We start from the raw sequence: 27380 nt of genomic DNA, 5'->3' as shown, positions 1-27380 counted from the left end.
AGCTCCGGCTGTCCAGGAGGGCGGCCGGTCGGACCTAGCGCGGGCTCACGTACGGCGCGGCAGCGGGAGCGAGCAGGCGGGCGGCGACGGCGGGTGGAGGGGGGGGGTCTCCAGCCCCAGAGGCGCTCGCGGGGCAGAGCGGCATCCCAGGCGCGTCGCACGCCCCGCCCGAGCCACACGGTAGCTGGCCGGCGTGGAGGAGAGAGCCAGCGGGGCGAGGAGGCAGGAATCGCCTCCCCCGATGCGCCACGGAGCCCTGCCGACGAAAAGGCCGGCTGGCACGGGTCATCCTGCCGCTCATCCAGCCGAGAGCTGCCGGCGTCTGCTGCTCCCTCTACCCGCCGAAGCCTAGTCGCTCGCCCTGCCCGGTAGGTGCCCGGCGCCTCCTCCCGCTTGGCTTCGGAGCGGCGTCCTGGCGGGAAAGAGGGACTGGAGGGCGGGGGCAGGAACCGCTGCTTTCTGCGGGAGACGGCGCCAACGACCCCACTCGCCGAGCACTGTAGCCGGCCGGAGGTGGGCAAGCAGGCGGGCGGCGGGAGCTTCGTTTGTCCGCCGCCGGCCCGCAGCAAGCTTGTCTCCTGCCGCAGCTGCCCGGAACTTCGGGCTCAGTGGCGGGGCGGGGGTGGCGCGACGCGGGGGCGTTTCTGCCCGGCCTCCTCCTGCGACTCCGCGGGCGAGGAAGAGGTCGGCGGCTGCTCCCTGGGGAGGCGCTTTCGGGGCCAGCCAGTCAGACCCACCGCCCGGCCCGCCGACTCCAGGGCCGCCGGAGCAGGAGGAGGCCGTTGTGGAGGCGGCGGGGGCAGAGGTGTCCCGGCTCGCCTTTAGGGAAGGGGGCTGCCGGGCGGGGGCGATCCTGCAGGGATGAGGGCCCGGCGGCCTGCGCTGCCAAATCCCCGGCCGGGCCGCTGGGTGGACCAGGGGCTGCTTCGGATCCTAAGCCCTCAGGCCGCGCTGCGCGTTACCTGCCGCCCCCCTCGCCGCCGCACCTTGTTGCTTCCCAGGCCAAGGGCAGCGTGTGGGCCGAGTGCCCCGTTTATCCCCGTCTCCCCCGTGAAAAGGCTTCTGGGCCGGTGGTGTTTTTCAGAAATCTGGGCTCTTCTTCCCTCGCGGGTGCCTTTCCGGCTGCTCTGCGGCGTTGGATCCGCAGCCTTCCCCGGTGTTTAGGTCTCTCTTCTCTTCCGAAATGCCCCCAGGCAGCGAGGCTTGTTTCCCTGTAAACCACTGGGTGCTCTTCGCTGTGCAGCGTCCCTCCAATTCCCCTTTAAACTTCTCTCCGCCCCCGCCCCCCCTTTCCTTCCTGAACCCTCTCCGCGGGTGGCTCCTCTGAACTCCAGCGCCCAGAGAGGGAAGCGGTGCCCCCCACACACACACACACGGGCGGGAGGGGGGAGGGTTGGAACTGTGGTGCACGTGAGGGGCCCAGGACTCCCCCCCCCCATCACAATGAAAGCAGGCATAGAGCAGAATCCCCTGCGACCGGGTGGGTGGGGGTGGTAGAGGGTTTCCCCTGGCTGCCTGTTTCCCCTGCAGCTTTTCTCCAATCCCGGGTGCAAATCATTCCATTTCCTGGTGGATTCTCTCTCTTCTGGCAAGGTGCCATCTTTGCAGGTTGATTTGGGGGTGAGGTTTGACACCCAGTTGTCTCTGCCCACTTTGTGCCATCTGTGACCCATCTGCACCCTTCTGGCGCATGTCCAATTGCCCAGAGCTGCCCAGCCCTGGGAAGGGCACATCGTTTGATCCAGCTCCCCCCCAAGCTCTGCTCCTGCCAGGGCAGTGGGACCGAGAGAGGCACTTATCCCACCCGCCCACTTCCCCCCCCCCCAGGCTGAGAGCCTGGCTAAGCACTCCTCTGGGCAGGGGAGGGGGTTGATCCTGTAGAAACTGTCCGAAATGGCTCCGAAGAGGCAGTGAGTGGGCCCAGGTGATGCAAACGCAGGCAGGTAGGCTGCCTCTCTCTGCCCCCCCCTCCCCCCGAGACCCGGCCTGTCCCAGGGCATCTCCTTCTGCTTAGCCAGGGCGGAGGAGGAGTTGGCCGCCTTGAGGATCCCTCCTGGCCTCCCAGTTGGGCCCTTTCCCTCTCCTGGGGCCTCCTCCCCCCCCCTCACCACGACAGACCATTTTAATGGGGAAGCTGATGGGCAGAGCAACCTTAGTCTGCTCTGCTGAGATTAAGGGGTGTTCCAAGCAAGGGGGGGGTAAAGATCAGGGCCCGGCCTGTGGACATCTGGTTTGTATCCCTTAAGAGAACATCTAGGGTGCCATTTGTAGGGTGAACCTCCCCCAGCCTTGTCTTCCATATCCTTTCCCCCTCTTTCCCCCTGACAGGGTCTCCTCTCTGGTGGGTCACGCGGGTCCTTAGGCAGCCCCTCCCTAGCTAAGGTGTGTTCCTAGTGTGGCTCGGCCCATGGAGGCGGGTCCCACACGCATTGCCTTTGTGCCCCTCCGATCCCTGGAGGGAAGCTAAGGGGTGAAGGGGAGGCTGGGCTCAACTGCTTGCCTCAGTCAGGCTCAGCCCTCCGGTCAACCACGGGGGGGGTCTTTGGGGGGGGTCTTCTTCCATGGATGCTGAGGACGGGCAACTGCCTTGCATCTGAGAACTGGGAGGACCCTCGGAGAGGATCAAGCAGTGTGTGTGTGTGTGTGTGTGTGCGGGGGACTGTTCCTTGAGCCAGGTTGCAGGGCAGAGAGAGCCAGGCTGGCATTTTTACGTGACCTCTTGGGCTTCAGGAATGCCAGCCTTAAAGATGGCAGAGGTCCCACAAGACTATTACCCCCTGGGCGCCTCTCCTCATTGCTTTTCCAAACCAGCCAAGCTGCAGCCCTCAAACTGTAGCTGTGCCTTGTATAATGCGCTCTCTTGATGGCACTGCCAGGAAGGAAGAGTGCGGGGGAGGAGATCCCACATGGCACATTTCTCAAGTGGATCAGAATACTTGCGATTCCTTCAGCTTGCTTCCTGCCTCGTCCTGGTAAGGGATCGATGGGAGGATGCAGAGATCAAGCAGGTCTGCCCTACTGCCTTTTAGCCCCTGGACCAAGGAGAGGCGGCCCTGAATGGATCCACTACCTGGGTGGGCATCCCCACCTGAGCTTTGCAAGAGGCTGCCCTCCAGGCTGTTACCTGGAGGAATAGACACCTCCAGGGAGAGACTTTCCCAATAAAACTCCTTGGTCTGTCAATCTGGCTCCTTCTCTGGGGGGGTAGGTGGTCCGGGCAGGGGGTGGGTGGGAGGGCTGCAGATGGAAGTGAAGGGCTAGTTGGGCAGAACAGGACCCAGCCGCCTCTCAGGGAGTTTCTCCACTGACCTTCCTGGAGGGGCCTCTCCAAGGCCCCCCAAGCATTTACTCTGCTGCCTCTTGCAGCAGCCGGTCTAAGACTGCTTAAAGGCCAGAGGGCACCGAGGCGAGGGGGGGAGCGTGAAGACGGTCAGGGTCTCTTCCCCCAATCCCAGTTGGCCCCAAGGAGCGGATGGAGGCTGCCAGCGGCTCCCTCCCCAAACACACAGGCAGCTTTTAAGACGAGAGAGGCAAATTCAGGGCACATGGAGAGAACATACCATGAGGAACCTCCAGTGTCAGAGCCAGTCTACCTGCGGATGTATGTGCTTTAAACCTCCAAGGGGCCCCTCATTTCTATTGCAGGAGCCTTGCTGCTTACAGCTCTGTCCCAGCCTCTGATTGCCTGAGGGAGTGTGTGTGTGTGTGTGTGTGTCTCCGCTTCCACCTCCCATGACTTCCCCCACAATGCGGGGCAAGAGTGCTTGCCTGCTCCCTCCCCCCATAGGCACATATTCCAGGCCTTGCTGGGTTGGAGGGCTTGAGGGTGGGGCGTCCTCCCTCTGCAGCTCTTCCTTTCTCCTGTCCGGCTGGAGGTGCCAGCAGCCCAAGGAAGGCCTTTTTTTACATGCCTTACATGGGAAGGGTTTGGGGGGGAGAGGGTCAACAGGTTGTGGGAGTCGGGTGGAGGTTAGGTGGGACCACAGATGGGTCTGAGAAATGGGGGGCCCGGACCCTCTGCTTACAGCTCCCCACTTTCAGAAAGGCACCCGAGGCTCCCATGCCTTCTCCCCCCCCCCCGCTCTTCTACCTGAGACTGAGACGGGTAGGGCTCAGGCTTCACAAAAGCCTTTGGGGCGGGGGGGGGCATCTTGGAAGGTCTGTCTTCACTGGATGGAGAGGGAGAGTTCTGGATCTGTAAGAAAACAACCAAATTCAGGGAGCACCAAGGCCCCCCCTTTCCAACCATGGTGACAATATTCTCCTCTGTTGGAATCTTAGCAGGGTCTCGGCTCAAGCCGTCCCCAGAAAGGGCTGCCGGCCTCTGCCTGGGAGCCTCCAGCCATGGAGCACCCCAGCCTCCGCGGGCAGGTTGACCCACGTAGCTCTCAGGGACAGGAAATCTGACCCCTGCGGCGCCAAATGGGCGTCTACTGATGGGCACCGTTTGGACTTCACTCTTGCAGCCACCTTCTGCCAGCATGTCCTCCTACGCCACCTCGGCTGCCCTTTTCTTGACAGGTTAGGTCAGAGTCCGGGTCCAGCATGGCATCTGCTGGCCTCTCTGGCTGCTTCCTCAGCCTCTGGCCGGGCTTCAGAGCTGACTTTGCTACCCTTCCAGCTGCTTTGCCCCTGCGTGTTGTCTGGGCGAAGGTCCCCCAACAGGCACGAAAGTCTCCCAGGGAACTTGGGGTGTTGGGAGAAGAGAGGGGGGCTGCCTGCGCAGTGGCTCCGATCCCCCCATTGCCTCATGAGGAAGTCCCCCCCACCCGCCGTCACAGAGAGGGAGACTAGCAAAAGTGGGGGGGGCAATTCCTGAATGGAGGCCCCAGATTCCATTCACTTCCCCCCCCCCCCCACCTTGGTGCCCTCCTGGCTGTCAGCCCTTTCGTCCCCAGACAAGGGGGGGGGGGAGCTGCGAGTGAAGGTGGGAGGCATCACTTGACTGGAGGAGGCCGCTACCTACCCACACCAGATTAGAGGTGGGGGGGGCAAATCAGAGGCTGGGCCGTTGGGGGTGACCCTGCAGATGGTTGTGGCACCCCACACATTCCGCCTTGGATATGGGAGGCTTTGCAGCTGGCAGAGGAGGCCCAGCCTAGCTGTGATCAGCCATGGGTACCCAGCCTCAGGCCAGTCCTTATGCCAAGATGATCCCCCAGCTCAGTTCAGGTAGGAGTTGGTGGCAAGGGGTGCTGAAACCTAGGCCTCCCCCCCCCACAGATCTATGGGTGCCAGCAGTGAGGAGAAGCCCTCTGTGCAGACGGTCCCAAAGCTGGGAGGGAGCCCCTGCTCTGGGCCGGCGACCCCAGGCCTCGGCATTGGCTAAACGAAGGCCAGACTCTCATCCTGCCTCCATCCTCTCCTTGCAATGCCCAGCTGCCCCTTCTGCTCCTTCACACACACACACACACACACACACACGGCCGCCCTGGTGAGCATCCCCCACCCCCAGCAGGCAGGCAGGCAGGCAGGCAGGCAGGCAGACGGCTGTTGAGCCTCCGAGACAGCAGGACCCAGGGGTCCTTGCGGGGCTCAGAGATCCCCCTCTTCCCCAGCACCTGTTCCTGGGCAGGACGGAGCCAAGAATGGCAGGGGGGGAAATCCCTCATTCCAGCCACCTCCCAAGAGCCTCCCTTAGAGGCTGGCAGGAGGAGGGGAGCCCCCGGCTGCTCCCTCCCTCCCTCGCCCTGCTCCCCTTTTGGGAGCTGCCTGGACGTCCCTCCAGGCTCCCGGCTGGCCGGGGAATGCTTCACTGCAACGAGGATCTTTTAAAAATAGCTCCGGCCTTGGTGACACAAACAAGGCAGCTCCCCTCCGAGGCTGGCAGCTGTTTTACCCACTGGAAGGATTTCAGGAAGAGCCAAGCTCCAGGAGCTGCGCATCCCAGAGGTCTCTGTGGGGAGACTGTCCAGGTAGGGAGAAGAGGGAAGGTTTTGCAGCTCAGGGGGTTGAACAGACGGGGGTCCTTGGTGCTCTCTCAGCCGGGCTGTTTTCTTGCGGAAGAGGTTTCATGGCCCATCAGAGTTAGAGGGGAGGGGGCTTTGCTCTCCACTGAGCTTCCAGTGCCTCGCCCTGACCCTCTCGGTGGGTGAGAGAGAGAGAGATTGGCTGGGCTGTTGACTGTTGGCTTGTTCGGCAGTTTCTTGATAGGGGAAATTGTTCACCATTGATGTTAATCCCGGAGCTAATCTATACCCGTCTGGGTCCCGATGGCTGGTGGGGAAGAGTTTCGATCTCTTTGCTCCCTTTTCGGCTTGTTGAGTGTCTCTTTGGCACAGGATGCAGGTCTCCCTTATGGGTCCCACTGGTGGCCAATTTGTCAGAGCGCCAGGCGTCCGGAAACCCCCTGGCGTTATTGGACTCGGGTGGTCTAGGATGGTCCCAGTTTCCCAGCTGAAACTCTGATCAAGAGTCTCCATATGTTGTGAAAGGGAAGAGTCTCCCCCTCCGTCTCTTCCGACTGCTCGTTGCTGTTCACGGGTGGCTTCTGCCTGTTTGCCCCACGTGCTGCTGGCTGCACCCATCGCATCGTATGTGGTAGAGGATTCTGGTTTCTCCCTCTGGGGCTGCTGGCTCTTTTGCTTCACTTAGGACACTTGGGGGCGGGGGGGGGGGCTGTAGTTGGTTTGTGTGCTGTGCTGATTCCATGTGGTTGTGGAGGTTGCTGAGAAATTTTGGATGTATGGCAGTGTGGTTTTCTTTACTGCGTGTGTGTTGGTTGTGCTACGTACCACGCAACCCAACATAGCAGGATCAACACAAGCTATAAATCCCTTGCTAGATGAACTCCAAGATTAACATCAAACCAACAATCAAAAAGTAAAGAACACTCCGACCCAGGAACGGTCAAAGGACCCAACAAAGGACCTCAAAAGCAGCCCCTCCAACACTGACAGGGCCAGGCAGCAGAACATAAACGGAGAGCCCCACTACCTTCTAACCCTGTTGATATTACCTAGTTGGGTAATGAAACGTCTGTAAGGAAACGGCCCAGCTCTGAGAGGAACCCTCAGATTCTCCAGGCTCTCGTCCGCTCTGCGCTGCCTGCTGTGTCTGGCCTGCTGCAAATGGGGCTTTCTGCAAACACGTCCCCCCCCCCCATGGAAGCTGGAAAGCACCACCCGCTTAGCAGCTGGAAACCAGAGCTTGGTCCTTTTTCCCCAGCTCAGCCCACACACCCCCCCTTGCCACAGTGACTCATGTCCGCTCTTGCTGAGAAGGGGAGCAATGGAGGGAGGGGAGCCTCTTGCTTCCCCGAGTGGATTTCTATTTGCTAGAATTGCCACTTGGATGACAACCCTGGGAAGCTTTTCTCCCAACGGGCGGACAGGAAGCCGAATCTATGCTGACAACGCAGAGGGGCCAAGAGGCTGCCCTGGGTTCCAGGCAAGGGCCCCTTACCTCCTGCCAGCCTGCCAACCTTTGGAAACCCCGCAGCATCGAGGAAACAGCCACTCACTGACCGCCGTGTTTGTGCTGCTCAGCCCAGCCAACTTGCGAATGGCTTAAAGGCCGGCAGACCCTCCGGCCTCGGCGTGGAACCCCCTGGAGAGCAGCCGATCTTTAGACTGGCTGCGTAGAGGCAGCTCCCAGGCAAGAAGCTCGTCAGCCTGAGTGAATAAACCCGGCGGTTTCCATGCCCAGAGCCATTCCTGCTCAGGTGGAAAACTCCGCCATGCCCCTCCATCATCCCTACGGTGTTGCCGGCCTTCCCCAGGCAGTGAGGCTCTGCCACCGTGGATGCAACTGGAGCCGGAAATCCCTGCTGCAGCCTGGCTTCAGGTGGCAGGTCAGCAGCCACCGTCTGCCAGCCGGGCAGCTTGTCCTTCTTCCCCCAAGCGGCCTCTGCCTGTGATTTCCCTGCCACCACAGGAAGCGCCTTTCCTCCGAGCCCAGCAGGGAGAATGGAGGCGCCAGGCATCCGCGCCTGCACAGGGCCCCTCCTACCTGGCTCTCTGAAGCAGGAGAGTCTGGGGTGTGGGGGTGTGGGGGGGGGATGCAGCTTCTCAGATGCTGCCCAGAGACCAGCTCCGAAGTGGGCCCTGCTCTTCAGCACCCCTCCACGGGGTGGGGAAGGGAGGGGAGCCCGGCCCATCTACTCCAGCTGCCTCTTCTCCTCCTCGTGGCCCACCAACTGCCCAAGGAAACGCCCTCCAAGGGATGGCCTTCAAGGGCAGCCCCGGTGCCACCAAGCCCTCGATCCCCTCACCACGTCTGCCCGTGAATCTGAAGCCAGCCAAGCCAGGATCCTCTCGCCACCGTAGGTTGAGAGAGAACCAAGCAAGGACCAGCCGCCCCTCTACAATTGGGGCACCAGCTGCCCCAGAAACACCCAAACTTCTCTCCACCAAATCTTCTGTTTTTAGTGACCTTTTAGTTGTTGTAGGTCCTGTGTTTCCCTCCCTCCCTCCCCCCCAGCAGTTGTGTGTCTGAATCTCTGCCAGCAAGAGTGGGGATCCCTTGCCTTGCGGTGTGTCTGCTATGGAAACCCTGGGCTGACCCACATCTGGTTCTCATCTGACCGGGGGGGGGGGTCTCCCCTCAGGCGACCCTGAAAGCCCCAATGAGGCTCAGACCTTGCGGGGGGGGGGGGGAGAGGCAGGGACACTAGCTGTGTTTGGCTTCTGCCTGGACTGAAAGGGTCCCTCTACAGCTGGTCAAAGCAGCCAAGGCAGCACTGGGCCCAAGGCAGCTCCCCTTCCTCCTCCCCTCAAGCACTGCGATCCTGACGTGATCCAGGCCTGTTTCCACCTGCGGAGCCAGCAGCTGCCTTTCCCCAAGCAGACAATCCACCCAGCGCTCCCTCACCTGCAAGGTGCTGGCCCGCTGCTAGGCAACCATGACCAAGGTAATTGGATGCCTCTCCTCCTCCGGGTGGGGAGGGGATGTGCCTCTGCCCCTCAGTCCCAGGCGGGGGGGGGCCTTGGGTCGTACCTGGAGGCACCTGGAGGGCGGGAGGTCTTGTTTCGGGCAGTTCGGGGCTGCGCTTAGTCACAGAACAGCCAGGGCGGGAGGGGGGTCGGGGGACGGTCCTTGCGTGGAGCCCCCTCAGGCTGGGCTGCTCCGGGGCGGGGAGCGAAGAGCGAAGAGCAGGCACAGCTTCATAGGGAACCTCGGCGCCTTCCGCGCGGCAGAGACGCGAGCCCCGGGGGAGCGCCTGTGCCAGATCTCGGCGCTGCTGCTATCCGGAGCAAAAGCCTCCCGGGGCCTCGCCTCCATTGCGGAAAGCAGGCCGGGACAGAGAGACCCATTTAGCGCCGTCGTCCTTGGCCCGGGAATCGAGAGCACCGCCCGGGAGGCTGAAGACGGCCGCCATCCGCGGCAGCTTCTCGGTCCCGTCTCCGCGAGGGAAGGAGCGGCTGCAGCCGAGGACGAGCGGGTGGGGCCGGCCAGGCTCCCTGCTGGTTTTCGGGCGGCGAGAAAGGCTGGAGATGCTTCCTTCCAGCCGGCACTGGGCAGCCCACGCGGGACCCAGCCACGGGCCTTCCGCGGGAGAAGGCAGCTGCAGTGGCCAGGGCTCCGAGGGAAGCGCGGAAGGGCTCGGAGACCCACAAGCCGGGACTCGGGAGGGGCTTTTCCCCGCTGGCCAGGAGCCCTTCTGAGCTGGGCCGCTTGGAGGGGGAGCCCACCTTCTCCCCATCCAGCCTTCTCCGAGGAAATCCTACCCCCCTCCTGCCCCCAAAGGGCGCGCAATTGTGGGGGGAGGGGATGTTGAACTACTGCTCCCCCTCCTGGCCTCGACTGAATTCTGCCACCTGCATAATGGATGGAGGGCCACCTGCCAGGTGCCTTCCGGCCAGTGCCCAAGAGGCAGATTCTGGATGCCCAGGTTGGCTCCCACCCGGCTCTCCCGATCTCCCTGCTGCCTGGAAGCCCCCCGACATCCCCCACCCACCCACCCAGCAGTTGAGCCTGGAGAGCTCACGCCCCCCCCCCCCCCCTGCTGCCCCACTTTCTCTTCTCTTGGTTCTTGGCCTATAAAAATGAAGGACTGAATTCCCCCAACCCTGAAATTGGGCTGTGTGTATGTAATCCCAGGGCATCTCATTGTCCTCATGCAAAGCTAAATGGGGCCCGTGGTGGCACAGTGGTTGGCGTGCAGACTTACTCTGGCCACAGTCAGGATTTTTATACTGGCCGCTATTTTGCTGGCATCTGAAATTAAAGATATTGTCCTCATGGTTCTTTGTGGTGAAGGTGGTTTAACGACTCTCAATGCGCTTCTTCCATCTGTTTCTCTCTGTCTGTCGGGGTCCTTTAGCAAACGCATCCGAGGTTGGGACCTTTCGCCAGCCAAACTCTGTGCTGCCAAGAGTCCCCTCCATGCCCCTAACCCCCCCTCTTCCCCCCCCCCCGCTTCTTCCCAGGTGCACCATCCATCACACCTGCTCAGTAGGGAAGATTTTCCTTGGGTTTCTGTTTCCATCTTCATTGTTTACAGATTTGGTTGCTACATGTCTCCTCCAACTACCCCTCTCTGGAACCCTTCATTAAGAGCCTTTCTGGGTTTTATGTCTTCGACGTCTCTTCTTGGCATTTTGTACAGTTTGTTCTGGCATCTTCTGTCCCCGGTGGACTTCATTTCGTAGTTCCTGATTCCTTATCAATGAGACTCAGAACTTCAGAGTGATTCCTGAGACCTTCCTTGAAAATTGAAAGTAGGTTCCAGTGATGTCCTTAAATATGAATTCTTTTGGTTGTTTAAAAATGTGTCAATAGTTAAAAAATTGTTGGATTGTCAGAAATTGAGAAGTTGTTCTTCATTTTGGCCTTGTGGTCCTTCTACCTTTTGCTTCTATGTCCTTCCTACGCAGGCAACTCTCTTCCTCTCCTCTGCTTTTCGTGTCCTGAGTAGTAGGGAGGGGGGATCTTCTGGCTGAAGGTGCCCAATTCATCTCAATTGGCTGATGCGTGAAATGCCAATCTGTTAGTGGTTTCGTTTCATCTTTTGCTGGGCTGGGCTTTCTCCGTCCCTGCTGCTTACACTCCACGTTCCTGCTGCAATTCTGCCTTTGCAACGTTGGGATTTCTTTCCTTGAGTGGCAGCATCAGCAACTAAATGTCCCGAACGCTTTAACCTACCCATGACGTCGTAAATCCTACGAGGACCCAGGAAGCTCCTTGGCGATTCTGATCTGGGGGCTCCACCCCCCAGCACTCTCTCCACCATCGGCTGGTGTCCTCTGTGTGCACGGAGGTTTCTTGGTTAAAGGCGCAGGTCTCCCACACGGCCTCCTCCCAAGGCCACGGCCTCTAAAGTGAGTTCAGCACCCAGCAACCTCCTGCATTGCTGCTGTCAAAAGAGGCCCCTGCCGGCTTCAGTTGGCAGCTGAGAGGACCGTCACATCTTGGGTGACCCGGCTAGGATCAGCCCCTTTATTTGGCAAAGGCTTGATTTGGCTTCTAGTAATCCACACCGTGCTTTCCAAATTCTCACGTGCTGATTTCACTACCATTTGTCCAGGGGCAGCCTGCCTTTCTGCACTTTGTAGGGCCCCCACTTTTCTGAAGAAAGGGGCAACCGGGGTCCCGTCATCCAGTTCTTCATCCTTCTGGCAGGGCAAAGGGCTTTGCAGGCCACCAGCATTCCTTCATTCAGTGCACTGGGCTGTGATTCACCCACCCCTGTCGAGGGGCCGCCCTCTCTCTTGGCAGGGTCCCCAGGGCTGCATTATCCAGTCCCACATCATGGGTCAGGAGAAAGGGTTGGCCAGTGGTCATTGAGAGAGTGGGGGGCAGTTCCAGGATGGGAGTCCATCTCTCAGCGTAGACCGTCTCCAGTCAACACACAGACACACACACACACAACCTGCCTGCTTCTCTTCAGGGCAGTGATGGGAGGCCTCCCTTCTGTCCATCATTCAGATTCCGGACAGCTGCTCTTCCCAGGGGAGCCCAGAAACATCAGGAGGTGGGGGGTGCAGGTGTGCTCTGGACCTGTTCAGAAAACAGCTGGACTGTTGCATCGTAGCCTTTTTGCTTCCCCATCCCTGCCGGGAGGACTCCGTAGCACTGCTGGCCCTTTGAGAACATTTCCCAAAGCTGTTCAGGAAATCTGTTTCTGCTTCTCTGCCCAGAGGGACACAGCTTGCACTGACAGCTCATGTCATTCTTCTCGTCTCCAGCAATAATAATAATAATAAAATGAAAGTAGAACTTGAAAAAGCAATTGAAAACGAGCAGGTTAATAGTGTAGGATTTCCAAACACAAACTGGAGTCCTGGCTCATAACCCACCAAATTTAATTGCGATTAAAAGGAAGCGTGGCTAACTGACGTGGGGAGGGGAGGGGACAAGTAATTGGAGATCACAGATCTCAACATACATAGAAAGCAAAACGGAAAGATGGCATAAACCAGCTCTGGGGGTCCCAGTGGTTATTAGCACAACGGGTGCCATACCAAAAAGCCTTTGACTACACAATCTCTGTGTTTACAAAGCCTCCATCCGTCAGTTGCAGGAAGCCCCCCCTGCCTGCATCTCATCTGCACACATACAACGCGGATACATTGCAACATCTTTGGCTCTTGGGAAGAACTCGGTGCGCATGAAGGCCAAAACTCAGGAACCGGCAGCTGTGATCTCTCAGTCGTGCACATTAGAATAACAGTAAGGTTTACTCGGAAGAGCTTACGTCCTGCCATGATACCACTAATAACGTCATCTGCTTATCCCAGGTCCCCTTCTAGAAGAAAATAAGAAAATATGAATACCTGCAGACAGAACAACTGTGGCAAAAGGCAAAAAGCATCATAGCAGACCAAAATTAATAGGAGTCCTAGGTGCTGACATCTGGACACCTTCGGCGTTGAGCGACTCGCCTTCAGCCGATAGCAAAAGGGGAAGGGGATGTGTGAGGGGCTTTAGGGAAGGAGGGGCAGTGATGCTGCCTGGGAAACACGAGATGAGGGGCAGGAGCCCCTGGTCACTGATCAACCAGGGAAAGAGACCGAGGGAGGACCTGCCCTAATGGGTCAAGGACATGAAAAGTGTCCAAGGAAAGTTCAGCACCTCCAGATCTGCAAGATTCTGTTCGTGCAGCTTTACAATAAAAGGAAGATTTAGACGACCGCTTCCCTTTCCCGTGTCTGGTTTGTCTGGGCCCCACCTCCACTCTAAAGGGCTTGATCACTTGAGGGAGGGTCTTCCTCTGTCCTCCCAAAAGCCACCAAAACCTGGCTGTTCCGGCAGGCCTGGAGGGCTGTTGACCCATGAATGAGGTCCAGCCCCCAGCTAAGTCGAGTGTACGGTGTGTTCTTTTTAAATTGTTCCTGTCTTTCCCCTATTTTTTATTTTGTTTTATCTTGTATTTGTAAGCCGCCCGGAGTCCTGGGGGGGTCGGGCGGCATATAAGCTTATTAAATTACAAAATTAATTAATTCTGCCACCCCCATTTCCTGCAGGTGAGCTACGGGTGAGAGCAAAAGCGCCCCTCCCTTCTGGCACCCTCATCCGCTGCCAGCTCAGTGAGTCCCGGGGGGGGGGGGAGGAGCTTTCTCTGCCTTGGATTTCCCCTGAAGCTTCCTCAACTGGGTCAGCAGCCAGCCGGGGCCCGATTGGGGCAGGCAGTGGTTTTTCTAAGGCTCCTGACGAGCTCCAGCTTAGCCTTCTTCCATGGGGAGGGGAGGCCCCCGTGGGGGGGGGACTGACGGAACCAGCACCAGAACACAAAGCAGGGCACTGGGACGGTCTTTCCTCAGGGGGGGGTGGGGGTCTTTCTTTTTTCTAAGCCACGCGGTTCATAGCTGCAGAGTCAGGGAGGTGACCTTGATGGAAGTCCTCAGGAGCTCTTCCCCAGGCAGAAGCTCCTTCCAGCCCAGAGCAGGGAGAGATAACGCTCTCGGCAGAGACTCAGAGAGGCACCTCCCTCATTCACTGCAGCAGCAGCAGCAGGAGGAGGCTTGGCACAAGCAGATTTGCAAGATTCTGTCCTTAAAGCTGAGTGCCCAGCCAGGGAGGGAGGGAGGGAGGGAGGGGGGGCATTGGCTCCTGGGGTTGCAGGGAGCAGAGGGAAGAAAGGGCCCCCAATGGGTCTTGGTGATGTCTTTGGGCTGCAGGGGAAGAGCCCCCCCTTTGCCCAGCCAAAAGAAACGGCTGCAGACCTCCATCCGTCTCCTCACCGAGCCTCTTCCATGAAGCCCACCCCCCCTCCCCCAATGCTCTGCCTGGGGAATCAGGCCAGAGAGTCAGTTTCACTGAGGAAGACCTGGCAGCCAAAGACGGGTGGGTGGGTGGGTGGGTGGGAGCAGAGCTCTGGAGCTCTTCCCACCTTCTGGAAAACCTACCAACAGCCCGGGGGGGGGGGGGGGGGCAGGGCCGGATTTAGATGAAAAGAGGCCCTTGGCTATTCCACTTGTGAGGCCCTTTCACCTCCCATTTTTAAGTTTGTAAATTACATGAGAGGCAATAAAATACATCATTACTGTGATAGATATCAATATATATATCAATATATATAGCTGGCCTCCCGACGGAGGGCGGCTCTGCTCTGCGGCAAAGGCAGCGAGGCCAGCCGCCTCCCCTGCTGCGCTCAGCTGCCCGGCTCGGCCCCCTCGCCCTCACCTGCCTGGCCGCTGGTGGGCTCCGCGTCAACGGGGCGGCTACTGGGAGCAGCCGTGCCTCTCGCCCGAACCGCCGGTGCCAGGAACGTGGGCGGGCTCCCCAACTGCCGCGGCGCTGGAACGATCTTAACCAATACATTTTTATGTTTGTTTATTAGTCCTATGCGTAGAATTTCTCCTTACTTTCGGTTCAGTGTTTTAGTGTTCACTGTTTTTAGAATAGTGTAATTTTAATTTTGCTAACAATTTGAATGTAGGCCCCTCTTGATCTCGAGGCCCTGGGCTGAAGCCTAGTTAGCCTATAGGGAAATCCGGCCCTGGGGGGTGGGTGGGGGGTGTTTCCCAGGCTCCATTTAGTGAAGTTGCCCTCGGGCAATAACAAGGGGTCCACCTCCCGTTTTTTTCTGAGCTTCTGCCCTCTCCCCCTCAGCTACAAAGACCCCACTGCCACCTCCGAGCCATTCGGCAGCAGTAAAAACAGAAGGCGACATGGAATAATTCAGGATCTTCACAAAGAAGAAAGCCAAGTTAGGGCTATTTCTGCAGGCTTGGCGTTATTTTGTGACTGTAGCTATTTATGGATCAAATGACAAAGGATGGATCCTGGAACACCGGATCCCATGTCTGGGATCTACAAAGACCAGAAAAGCCATTTGGGGCCGAGTAGCAGGGCGGGGCCTCGTGGGGAGGGGGGGGCTGTAGCAGGAGGGAGGGAGATGCTCAAAAAAGACACACACACACACACACACACACACACACACACACACACACACACAAAGAGGGAGTCCCGTGGGGCTTTGGAGGGTGGCCCAGAGCAGCTCTTGGGCCAAGCAGAGGGAGATGCTCAGAGCGAGGCCTGAGGAACAGCACGGGGTCTGCCCTGCCAGGGTCTGAGTAACACCCCTCCCTCCCTCCCTCTCTCTCTCCTCTCTCCTCTCCCCCAGGTGCGTGGGAAGATGGTAAGGGCTCTCTAGGATCATGCCCCGCCCAATGCGATGTGGCTTTCTCCTCCTGGCCTCCTGCTGCTCCCTCCTGAGCGTTGCCCCGGGGTGGGCCTGCCCGGCGCGCTGCGAGTGCGTCCCTCAGCTCAAGTCCGTCTCCTGCCATCGGAAACGCCTGACGTCCGTCCCGGAGGGGATCCCGACCGAGACGCGGATCCTGGAGCTGAACAAGAACCGCATCCGCTGCTTGAACGTGGGCGAGCTCTCCTCCTTCCCCATGCTGGAAGAGCTGGACTTCAGCGAGAACGTCATCTCCAGCGTGGAGCCCGGGGCCTTCGGCAACCTCTTCAACCTGCAAGTCTTGCGGCTTCGGCGCAACCAGCTCAAGCTGATCCCGGCGGGAGTCTTCCACAAACTGGCCAACCTGAGCCTGCTGGACCTCAGCGAGAACAAGATCGTCGTCCTCCTGGACTTCGCCTTCCAAGACCTGGTGAGCCTGAAGCACCTGGAGGTCGGGGACAACGACCTGGTCTACATCTCCCGAAAGGCCTTCTCCGGCCTGCTCAGCCTCCGGGAGCTGACCATCGAGAAGTGCAACCTGACGGACCTCTCGGCCGAGTCCCTCTCTCGCCTGCAAAGCCTGGAGGCCCTGCGGCTCAGGCACCTCGGCATCGGCCTGCTGGAAGACCAGAACTTCCGGAGGCTCGGCCGCCTGCGGCTCCTGGAAATCGACAACTGGCCGTTGCTGGAGGACATTTCGCCCAATGCCTTCCAGGGCCTCAACCTCACCTCCCTCTCCGTCACCTTCACCAACATCACGGCCGTGCCGACCGCAGCCCTGAGGAGGCTGGGGCACCTGGCCTACCTCAACCTCTCCTACAACCCCATCAGCACCGTGCCGAGGGGCTCCTTCCGGGAGCTCACCCGTCTGAGGGAGCTGCACCTGGTGGGCGCCCTGCTGGTCTCCGTGGAGCCCCAGGCGCTGTCCGGGCTGAGGCAGATCCGCCTCCTGAACCTCTCCAACAACCTCCTGTCCACGCTGGAAGAGAGCACCTTCCACTCCGTCAACACCCTGGAAACCCTCCGGCTGGACCAGAACCCCCTGGTCTGCGACTGCCGCCTGCTCTGGATCCTCCAGCGCCGGAAGACGCTGAACTTTGATGGGCAGCCGCCCATGTGCTCCTCGCCCCTGGAGATCCAGGGCGACGCCCTGCACGGCTTCCCAGACTCCGTCCTCTTCGAGTACTTCACCTGCCAAAAGCCCAAAATCCGGAACCGCCACCTCCAGCGCGTGACAGCTCGCGAGGGGCAGGCGGTGTCCTTCCAGTGCCAGGCCGAGGGGGAGCCCACGCCCTCCATCAGCTGGGTCTCTCCTCAGCATTGGATGATCACCTCCAAGAGCTCGGGCCGGGCCACCGTGTCGCCCGGCGGGACGCTGGCAATCCGCTACGCCCAGGTGCAGGACAGCGGCACCTACATTTGCATCGCCAGCAACACTGCCGGCAACGACACCTACTTTGCCATACTGACCGTCAAAGGGCCCTCCGCCGACGGCATCCCGGATGCCAACCGGACATCGTTGCTGGGCGAGTTCAACGAGACTTCCCACAACGACAGCCGGGTCTTCATCAAGTTCACCCTGGACCTCAAGACCATCCTGGTGTCCACGGCCATGGGCTGCATCACCTTCCTGGGGGTGGTGCTCTTCTGCTTCCTGCTCCTCTTCGTCTGGAGCCGGGGCCGGGGGCAGCACAAGAACAACTTTGCTGGGGAGTATTCCTTCCGCAAGGTGGACGGCCCCACCTCGGCCTCCGGGCAGGGGGGAGCCAGGAAGTTCAACATGAAGATGATCTGAGGGCTCCCTGGGAAGAGCGGCACCGCCATCGCTCTGCTCCACATCAGCCGAGATGCACAGCTGGGGGGAGGGGACACAGCAGGGTCAAGATCAAGGGCTTGTGGGGACCCACTCCCCACTCACGCTCTGCGCGGGCCCTTGTAAGGCCGGGCATTGCCCCAGCCCCGCCTCCCGCTTCTCCCCCGGGGGTGGGGCCCATGGGACCGCTGCTGGTCCAGATGCTCAGCCTGCAGGCTTGCCAGTGTTCCCTTGGCAAGCCCCCTCCCACTGCCTGGAGCAGATGACCGGAGCAGCTCTTCGGCTGGGTGGGAGGGCCTTTGTCCCCCTCAGGGCATCAGCGGCACTCCCCCCCCCCCCCACAGTCCGCCTCACTGTGCTTCCATCTCCCTCCCCCCCCCTGCATGTCTCTTGGCCAGGTGGGGAACACTAGCGGGTTCGGTGTGGGGCGGGGGTTGAGTCTGCGTTTTCTATTTCAACTATGCATTTTTCAACCACTGAGAGCATTCCGTTCGGGCTCGGAGGCCCCTCTTTTTTAGGAACAATTTTGAAAAAACCCAGGTTTAGTCGATGGGTTCGTTTTTAAACGGTTTTCTATGCGCCTTCACCGTCTTCCGAGGTGGCAGGGCTGCAAGGGAGGGGGGGCGCTACTCCGCCCAGCCTCCCCTCGCCCCATGCCAGCAGAGCTGAGCACCGGCAGCCGCGGCCCTGAAGGGTCTCCAGGGGGCAGGTCAGCAGAGGGCCCGCGGGCTGGCCGGGAGCACCTCCCTCTCCCCCGCCGGGATTCAGGGCTGGCAAAGAGCGGAACCTCTCCGAGATTCCCCCAAAGCCTCTCGGGCTGCAGCGAGACAAGGGCTTCCGCGGTGTCCTGAAGGGGGCGCTGCTGAGTGACGGCCGGCCTTCCCCCGCCTGCCTTTATGGGCGAGAGGGGGGGGGCTGAGCACGCCAGACTGGGGGGGGGGCTTCCGCGTCCCCTCCCTTTGGGGCGCAGCGCCCCGCCTCCTTCCCGGGCAGCTGAGGACAGTTTTCACACATGCAATCAGCCACCAGGTCTCCGGTCTTGGCTGAGCGAGGCGCCTGAACGCGCCAACAAAGAAGGCTTCATTAACAAGCCATAGTTTAACCAGGGACCGCTTAGCATGGCGCCCAGACCAGCTTGCATGCACGAGTGCGCCTGTGTGTCCCCAGCGGTGCCGCCGCCGCCGCCGCTACCTTTCCGGATCCTTCCGCCCAACATCCCTCCTGCAGCAGGGCGGCCACACCGGCCCTGATGGCGGCAGCCCGGGGAGCCTCCCCCCGCCCGGCAGAGCCACGGGAAGGGACTGGAGGCGCCTGCGGCTCCTTTGCCGTGGACCTCCGGGCAGGGGAGGCTGGGCGCGGCCCAAGGCAGAGCGGAGCCGCATCCGCCCCTGGGTGCGTCTCTGCCGCTGACGAACAGGTGGGCGGCCAAGGGCCAGAGGGCTTCCTGGGTGGGGGGGACTCAGCCTTCTGGGCCACAGGGGAGGGGCGACCCCGCCTGGAAGAAGCCGCGGGGGGAGAAGCGGAGACCCTCTTGTCGCTCCCCTCCCACGGCGGGGAGGGCGGAAGAGTTGCCCCCAGGCAAAGGCAGAGAAATGCGGGCTGACGAGTTTTCCCAGCTGGTCCTTCTGACCAAAGCGGGCCTCCAAAGCGGCCCCCCCCCCCCGTTACAGGTCTCCCGTTGGGGGAGAGGTCTCAGTGGGGGGGGGAGTGCGCCCCCCGCCACCGGGGAGGGTCCTCCTTCGCCCATATGCCCCTCCGTCCCCACTGCCCCCCCTCCCCAGGCACAACTGCTTCGGAGCTCATCCCACGCTGGGACGACAAGGCCCATCGTGCGAAGCAGCGCCCACCTCCCCCCCCCCCAGGCAGCATTTGGCTGCTGCCGGGTCTCTTTCGGGACAAGGGCCGCAACGCAGGGGCTGAGCCAGGGCTCCTCGCCTTCTCTTGTTGTGCTCCTGGACTGGCCAGGCCTGGGTTCAAATCGGCCTTCAGCCATGGGACCTCCTTGGTGACTTTGGGCAAGCCTACCTTGCAGGGCTGTTGTGCAAAAGGGCCACCAAAGGATCACAAGACTTGACTGGCACTGGCAGTATCTCCCCTCCCCCCGAGACCACCAATCGTAGACACCCCCCCCCGGCAAAAAAGGGGAGGTTCCTCTGAGCTGTCGGTGGGCAAGATTTCTGCCCCCCCCCCTTTCTGGCTGGGGCTCTGCTCTGCCGCCCCCCCGCCATAACAATCACCTTCCCCCCCAGCGGGAGGAGGGGCGCAGGTGGGGAAAAGGGGGTCCTGCGTACTAGGGGGGGGTCCCCTTTCCTCCTCTCCCCCTTCCTTCCCTCCTTCCTTCCCGAGTCCCCTCCCGGGAAGGAGAGCCCGTCGCAGCCGCCCAAGCACGCCTCTCGTCCTGCAGACTTAATAAAGAAGTCCGTTTCACACGAGCTCCGCTCCTCCTCTTTTTATTCGGGCTCCGAAGGACTCCGCCGGCGGCATTTGAGGCTTCCTCTTCCCCCTTTGCTCGCCCCCCGCGGAAGGTTTGCCAAGGGCGGTCGCCGGCTCTCCCTGGCGCTCCATTCCCACGCCACGGACGACACGCAAAGGCTTCGCGGGAGCCCGTGGGAGCGCGCAGATGACGCTTGTCGCGGGAACCCAATTCCGGGGAAGGCGCGCCGGGGAACCGGGATCCGCTGGCCAGACCCCCTTCGCCCCAGAGATCATCCAGCCTGACCCGCTCCGAGCCACGACCCGTCGGTTCATCGGACTCCCGGTTCGGCCTCTTCCAAGGCCCGGCGCCAAGCGGAGGGAGGGAGGGAGGGAGGCGCAGGGCCACGACAGGCGGGAGGACGCGAGAACGGACGACAGAGGGCCTCCTCCGTGGGAGACCCGCCGCGCCGGGGAGCGGATCGAGGGCCAAGATGGCGGACCCGCGCCAAACTACATCCCCCCGGCAGGCGCCGCGTCCCCCCTCCGATTGGACGCGCGCCGTTTCCCGAGGTGCCCCGCGAGGGGCGACTCCTTCGGGCGGCCGTTGGCGCGCGTCGCCATTTTGTGGGATTGAATGACCGGCGGCCGCCCGGGGACCCCCCGCTCGCGCCATGGCCTCCGCCGCCGCCGCCGCCCCCGCGACGCCCTCTCGCCCGCGCGGCTCTCGCGCCTGCAGGAGAAGGAAGAGCTGCGGCAGCTCAACGACCGCCTGGCCCACTACATCGAGCGGGTGCGCGCGCTGGAGCTGGAGAACGACCGGGCTGCTGCTGCGCGTCTCCGAGAAGGAGGAGGTGGTCACGCGCGAGGTGGGTGAGGCGCGTGGGGGGGGGCAGGAGGGCCCGCGTGGGGGGGGCGGAGGGAGAGGGCGCCGGGTGTGGGCGGGGCTGGGGGCGTGACGTAGGCTCCCCCCCTCCCTCCCTCCCCGCAGGTGACGGGCGTCAAGGCGCTGTACGAGGCGGAGCTGGGCGACACCCGGCGGGCGCTGGACGAGACGGCCCGGGAGAGAGCCAGGCTCCAGATCGAGGCCGGGAAGCTGCGCGCTGAGTTCGAGGAGCTGCGGCGGAGGTGGGCCCGGGGGGAGGGAGGGAGGGAGGGAGGAAGCGCCTGGGGGGATTTGGGGCATTGGAGCCCCGGGAGGCCGGGAGGGAAGCGGGGCAGCTGCCGGTCTCGCCTGGCGCGCAGCAGGAGGGGGAGGCGGGGGCTCCTGGCTGGGCCTCCAGCCCGGACTCGCCCCTTTCGCACAGGCGGCATTTTGGCTCCCCCCCCCCCCCGGGGTCAGGCAGGCCGTACCCGGCGCCGCCTCTCCCCCTCCCCGGGGGTCCCAGCCACTTGATGGGAGGGGGGGCTTTGGGGGGCCTTAGGCGGGGAGGGGGCGGGAGGAGAGGCCGGGGGGCGCCAAAGCCGCTGCTGGGTCTTTGCCGGAGGGGAAGAGCTCGCAGCGCTTCCTGCCTCTGCTTCTCCCCCATTTGCCCCCCCCGTGCAAAACGCCCCTGGGCGCCCTCCAGCTGTCGCAGCAGCTGCAAGGGGGGGCTGGGGGGTTGGTAGGCAGTTGTTCGTTTGGACAGCATGTCCCCCTGCTTGCTCTTTCTGGCCCCCCCGGGAGCCGTGAAGAAGGGCAGGTGCTGAGTTGGAGCCGTGTCTGTGCCCGTAACGGTGGAGCCACTTGAGCCCTGGGCAGCCCAGGGATGCTCGTGTGCTGCCCCTGCAGGGAGCCTGGGGAGCCAGAAGTGCAAGCAGCTGCACCCAGGAACCGCACCCTCCTCCTCCGCGCCAGCCTCTTCCCAAGGGGGGAGCCTCTCTGGGGGCGGAAGGTTGCCACCCGCCCCTCCCATTGGCAGGCCCTCCGCCCTCCCCATCCCCACTGGGGCTTCTTCAGGGCCCCTTCAGGGGCGCCCGTAGATTCCGGGAGGGGCCCCTGGGCTGTCCCGGGGCAGATGAGGTCTGAACGCACGAGACCACCCTCCTCTGCCCTTAAAACGGTTTGGTGGCATTCGCCCGATCGGATCCCTGCCGGGTTCTTGCACCATCAAGCCTCGTCAGGGGTCCCTGGAGATAACGCTAAAAGGAGTTTTTGCTAAGCTTGTCTGAAGCTTGCAAATCAGAATCCTGCGCAGATCCCAGTTTTATACTTTAATAAAGCTGCTTAATATTTGAAAGTTGGCCCTGACGCTCCCAAATTAAACACGGCAGGGGAAATCCCTGGTTATCCTCTGCTTAAACTCCTCCCCGCAGTGTTCCTGCCCCCCCAAGGCTTCTCTCGCCCGCGTGGGCCTACCTTTTCTCTGCCCACGAAGCAGGCTGGCCTGAGCTGAAAAGGGTCGCCCCACCTTGGACGCCTGGAAACCTCGTGCGGGGAGGCCGGAGGGGAGGGGGAGGCTGGCTCAGCTGGGCAACCTTGTTCTCTCCTCAGCTACAAAAAGAAGGAGGGGGAATGGTCCACTTCCCAGGGCCGCATCAGGGAGCTGGAGGTGCTCTTCCATCGGAGCGAGGCGGAGCTCACGGCCACTCTGAGCGAGAAGCAGAGCCTGGAGGCCGAGGTGGCTGATGCCCGGGCCCAGCTGGCAAAGGTACTGGCACGGCAGCCTGGAGGGCAACTGCCGAGTGGGAGCGGGGCAGGCGATGGGGTTTAGCCCTTGTAATGGTCCAGGCGGCTGGAGGGGGTTGTTCAGAATGGACCAGGGAGGAAGGGAGGGGAAAGCCCCACTGGGGGGGGTGCAGGGGGGGCTGCAATCCAAAGAGGAGGACGGGAGGGGACGGGAGAGAGTCCGGGGGGGGGGCAGCGGAAAGAAGGGGCCCAAGGGGGGGCTGTGGATTTTCCTTTCGTAAAGAGCTCTTGGAGTAGGGCCTGGGGGGGGGGACAACCTATCCAGAGGCATCGTGGATCCTGTGGGGAGCAGGGTGGGACTAGGTGGCCTCTGAAGTCCCTTGATTCTCTGCTTCTGTGACTGGGTGGAGCTGTGTGGGCCGCAGGGGCCTTTGGAGGGATTTACAGGCTTTCTCTCCCCACACTGGCCTCCCTTTGTCCAGAGGCCTCGGCCCAATAACCTCCCCCCCCCCCGCTTTCCCCGTTTGCTGAGGGGGTGGGGCTGTTTGGGGAGAGGTCTGCAGAAGGAGGAGGAGGCTGCACTGAGCTCCCATGGAAGCACAACAAGGAGGCCGTGGGGAGCCTCCCCCCCCCCCCCCGGGCTCAGTGCCAGCTCACCTTCCTCCTCGGAGGCTCCTTGGCTGCCTCCAGATGCGGCTGTCTGGTTTGCGATGGGTCCTCTGTGTGCGCCCTCCCCTGCTCCTCAGCCCACGGGACAGCCAGAGGGGCTGGGAGGGGGGAGAGCTGGTGCTCCGGGGGGGGGGTTCCCTGGGGGAGGGACCCTGGCCGCAGTGGGCATCTGCCCTAGACAGGACCTCTCCCCCCACTTGGCTCCAATGGCTGTCCGGAAGCTGCTCCTGGGGAAGTGGGGGGGGGTTCCCGTGCTTTCCTTGTGGGGGGAGGGCCAGTGAGCCAGGAGCCTTCTGGGGGGGAGGAGCCAGCGGGAGGGGCCTCCTCCTTGTCGTCTGCAGTCAAGGGGGTGGAGGTGGCCCCTGGGGAGGCTCTCCTGCCCACCCAAGCGAGCTCAACCTGCCTGGCAAAGGAGCAGCTCCCCCCCCCCCCGGACGCCAAAAGGCCCGGCTGCAGCCACCTGAGCGCTCTTGTCCGGCCTCCCCCCAGTCGGAGGACGGCCATGCCGTGGCCAAGAAGCAGCTGGAGAAGGAGACGCTCCTACGGGTGGACCTGGAGAACCGCTGCCAGAGCCTGCAAGAGGAGCTCGACTTCAGGAAGAGCATCTTCGAGGAGGTGGGCTGGCGAAGGGGCTGCCCTCGGGCACGGGGGGGGGCTGCTTCCTGGAGAGCCCCCCCCCTCCAAGGGGGGCCAGGCAGGCCGATGGTGCTGACCCAGCCCCCTCCCTCCCTCCCTCTCAGGAAGTGAGGGAGACACAAAAGTGGCAGGAGCGCCACCTGGTGGAGGTGGACAGCGGCTGCCGGAAGGAGTACGAGTCGAAGGTTGCCCAGGCGCTGGAAGAGCTGCGCAGGCAGCACGACCACCAGGTGCAGCTCTACAAGCTGGAGTTGGAGCAGACCTACCAGGCCAAGGTGAGGGGGGGGAGGGGGCGGTGGGCCAGTCCTGGGGGGAGGAGACGGGGGGGGCATCTTGAGACCATCCTGGGCCCTCCCTGGGGGGGCCCTCCCCGCTCGCAGAGGAGCCCACAAATAGCAGGCCCCGTGCGGCCCTTTCCTCAGCTGGAGAACGCCAGGCTCTGCTCCGACCAGAACGAACGGGCAGCCAGTGCCGCTCGGGAGGAGCTGAACGAGGCCCGCATGCGGATCGAAGCTCTCGGCTACCAGCTCTCTGGGCTGCAGAAGCAGGTGAGGCGCCAGCCGGCTCGAGGGGCTTCCGCGGGTGAGGTGGGGGTCGGTCCGCGTGGGGCTGCTTTGGGAGGGGCCCCCCGGGAGGGTCGTTCTGGGGAGCAGCCTCCGGGCGCCCCGCAAGAGGAAAGTGGGGGCCCCCTAAGAGTGTCTCCTCGCCCCCCCCCCCCGGTTCAGGTGAGCACAGCGGAGGAGCGGATGAGGGACCTGGAGGAGCTGATGGCCGGAGAGCAGGAGAAGCTGCGGAAGCTGCTGGACGCCAAAGAGCGGGAGATGACGGACATGCGGGAGCAGATGCAGCAGCAGCTGATGGAGTACCAGGAGCTCCTGGACGTCAAGCTGGCCCTGGACATGGAGATCAGCGCGTACCGGAAGCTGCTGGAGGGGGAAGAGGAGAGGTGGGCGTCCCCTGGGCCCAGAGAGGTTGGTGGAGAAAGGCCGGGGTCCCAGGGCCCCCCCCTCCTTGGCCAGGCATGACTCCCTGTTCCTGCTTCCCCGCCAGGCTCAAGCTGTCCCCCAGCCCTCCGTCCCGCCTCACCGTCTCCCGGGCCGCCTCCTCCTCCAGCATCTCGGGCACTCGGTCTTTGCGGAGCAAGAGGAAGCGGGCAGAGGCCGAGGAGCTGCCGGGGCAGACGCCCAGTGGGAGCGCCCGCGGGGGGGCCGGCACTGGCAGCCAACCTCCAGGTCAGCCAGCAGGCCTCGGCCAAGGGCAGCATCAGCATCCAGGGGGTGGACCCCGAGGGGATGTTTGTCCAGCTGAAGAACCATTCTGACAAGGTAGGTGCTCCCCCGACCCCACCGGGCTGCACCCCCCCCCGCCCCCCCTTCATGGCTCCGCTTCTTGGGCAGGAGCCTGAAAGGCCGCCTCCCTCCACAGGACCAGTCCCTCGGGAGCTGGAAGCTGAAGAGGAAGGTTGGGGAGGGAGAGGAGATTGCCTACAAGTTTACTCCCAAGTATGTCCTCCGGGCCGGGCAGACGGTGACGGTAAGTCTTGAGGGCCCTGTGGCCGAAGGGGCCGGGTCAACGCCGCAACCCTCGTATTTCTTCGGGGCCTTTTACAGCCCCCCAGGTCTCTGGGGATTCTGCTCCTACCCCCCACCCCTGGCACTCACTGTCGAGCGGGTGGCTGGTGCCAGGCTCTGAGCAGGCTGGCCAGGGTGAGAGAGCCGGGCAAGGGCCAAGCGTGTTTGTCTTCCTAGATCTGGGCCGCTGAGGCTGGGGTGGCACACAGCCCTCCCTCGGTGCTGGTCTGGAAGAACCAGGGCAGCTGGGGCACCGGGGACCAGATCCACACATGCCTGGTGAACTCCGAGGGGAGGTACGTTGGGGAAGGGGCATGGAAGGGGGGGATAGGAAAGGGGGCTCTGAAGCGTCTTTGGGGGGGGGGGCAGCCAGAGGAAGGAGATAAACAGGCAGCCCCAGGGAAAGAAAGCTCTCCAGAAACAGAGGGAGCTGCTCCGACCTGCACTGGGAGGTCCCCCCCCCCCAAGGTGGTGGGAGCACCCCCACGGCCCTCCCAAATCCCACGCCCAGAGTTGGCTCCCACTGTGCCCAGTCATGCTGGGGGTGGAATTGTCTGGAAGTGGGGATTTTGGGCTGTGGAAAGCCGTCCTCCCACTGGGGAAGAGGGGGCTGGGAGGCGTTGAGTCTCACCCTTCCGCCTCAGGTGCTCTGCAGAGACTGGCCTGTTCAGGGGAGGGGGCTCGAGGTGGGGGGTCGCTTCTGAACCCTTGTGTCTGGGGGGGGGTGGGGGGTGTTGCCCTGCTTGCATTGCTTCCCTGGTCTTGAGGATCCCCCGTCTGAGGCTTCTCCTCTGCTAGGAAGTGGCTGTGCGGACCCTGACCCAGTTGACCACCGGGCCTGCAGGAGAACGGGGAGGAGGAGGAGGAGGAGGAGGAGGAGGAGGAGGCCGAGTTCGGGGAGGAAGATCTCTTCCACCAGCAGGTAGCCTCCCAAAGCGGCTTCTCCCCGGGCCCCTCCCTCCCTCCCTCCCCTCAGCCAAGGGAAGCAGCTGTCCTGTGGGGCGGCCAGGCAGGGCCACTCCTGGGCAGAAGGTGTCTGCAGGGAGGTGGCTCCCCTTCTGGCCCCCTTCAGTGGGGGGACCCCAGGAGGCCTTTGGCAAGAGACCCCCCTCCCCCACAGCCCTCTCTCTATGGGGGGGAGGGGAGCCTTGGTTCTCTTCTGCCCCCCCCCCCCCGGAGCAGGGCAGAGGGATCCCGGGGACCCCCGTCTTCAGGCTGCCTTTCCTCTTCTCCTAGGGGGACCCCAGGACCACCTCCAGAGGATGCGCCCTCATGTGAAAGGAGGAACCCCTCGTCTCCCCCCCCCTTCCCCCTTCCTTCCTTTCCCCTGCATTTCAAGGAAACGGCATTTTTCTAAGTCTTCTGTGGCTTATTTTTACTTTGAGCGGAACTGAGTTTTAAAAAGCCGGAAGTGAGTCTGAGCCCAGGGTTTCCTCCTGCGGCTGCTTTTTAGCCCTGAGCCCGGGGGGGGGGGGGGGGGGAGGCAGGGCCTCTCCTGCGGCAGCTGCAGGGGAAAAGAACCCAGCGGGGGAGGGGGGGGGATTCCGAACTCTGGGCTGCTTCCTGCCTCCGGAGCCTCCTTTTCCCTCACTTCAGACCAAACAAAGCAGAGAAGGGGATGAGGCAGCCCGGCTGGTCTCTGGGGCCGTGGGGCGTTTGTGTGGCCTCCGTCTGGGCATCTCCGGCCAGCTTCCTGTTGAAAATCCCTCTTGTGACCCGGATGGGCCAGCGCTCGGGAGCCAGGGCAGGAGGACAGTGGGGACACACACACGCACACACACACACACAGCCCCTCCAGGGATGGGCAGCAGAGGACCGCTTGGAGAGGAGCTTGGAGAGGAGACGGGCTCAGGTGATGAGGTTGAGTCGTGGGAGGGGGGGGGCTGTCCGGCATAAACCATGCTGGCCTCTGCCGAGAGGCCTCCCCCTCCGGATCTCAGCCAGATCTTTCTTAGGGCTGGTGAAAGAAAAGAGCCCATACGGTGCCAGTTACTGGCTGGCAGATCATAGAAATGCCCCTGAAATCCCACCAACCTTTTGTAGGAGGGGTTGGAGTCTACGGTGGGTTGGGTTGCCAGAATCCCCGTTTCAGCTGGGATTCCTGTC

The 27380-nt window shown here is 62.3% G+C and overlaps 2 protein-coding genes across 2 annotated transcripts; both read left to right on the top strand.

The window, feature by feature from the left end:
- Positions 1-143: 143 nt before the first annotated feature.
- LINGO3 (leucine rich repeat and Ig domain containing 3) lies at positions 144-18741 on the top strand. The gene is made up of 2 exons (XM_014061255.2): positions 144-368; positions 15509-18741. Exon 2 carries the CDS (start codon positions 15543-15545, stop codon positions 17358-17360), a length of 1818 nt encoding a protein of 605 aa, XP_013916730.2. The 5' UTR covers positions 144-368; positions 15509-15542; the 3' UTR covers positions 17361-18741.
- A 1639-nt stretch (positions 18742-20380) lies between these two features.
- Positions 20381-26728, top strand: LMNB2 (lamin B2). Its single transcript, XM_087703425.1, is given in 15 exon segments — positions 20381-20613; positions 20615-20659; positions 20782-20918; positions 22264-22420; positions 23557-23682; positions 23808-23978; positions 24126-24251; positions 24429-24649; positions 24754-24924; positions 24926-25028; positions 25129-25236; positions 25452-25574; positions 26073-26120; positions 26122-26196; positions 26511-26728. Coding segments are annotated over 15 exon segments (1839 nt in total). The 5' UTR covers positions 20381-20427; the 3' UTR covers positions 26553-26728.
- Positions 26729-27380: the final 652 nt, after the last annotated feature.

Source organism: Thamnophis sirtalis, unplaced genomic scaffold (assembly GCF_051295495.1).
Source record: "Thamnophis sirtalis isolate CommonGarterSnake01/CBP01778 unplaced genomic scaffold, rThaSir2_p1.2 scaffold_1, whole genome shotgun sequence".
Lineage (NCBI taxonomy): Eukaryota > Metazoa > Chordata > Lepidosauria > Squamata > Natricidae > Thamnophis > Thamnophis sirtalis.
Note: the sequence above shows the minus strand (reverse complement) of the source record. Positions and strands in the feature narration are given on the sequence as shown.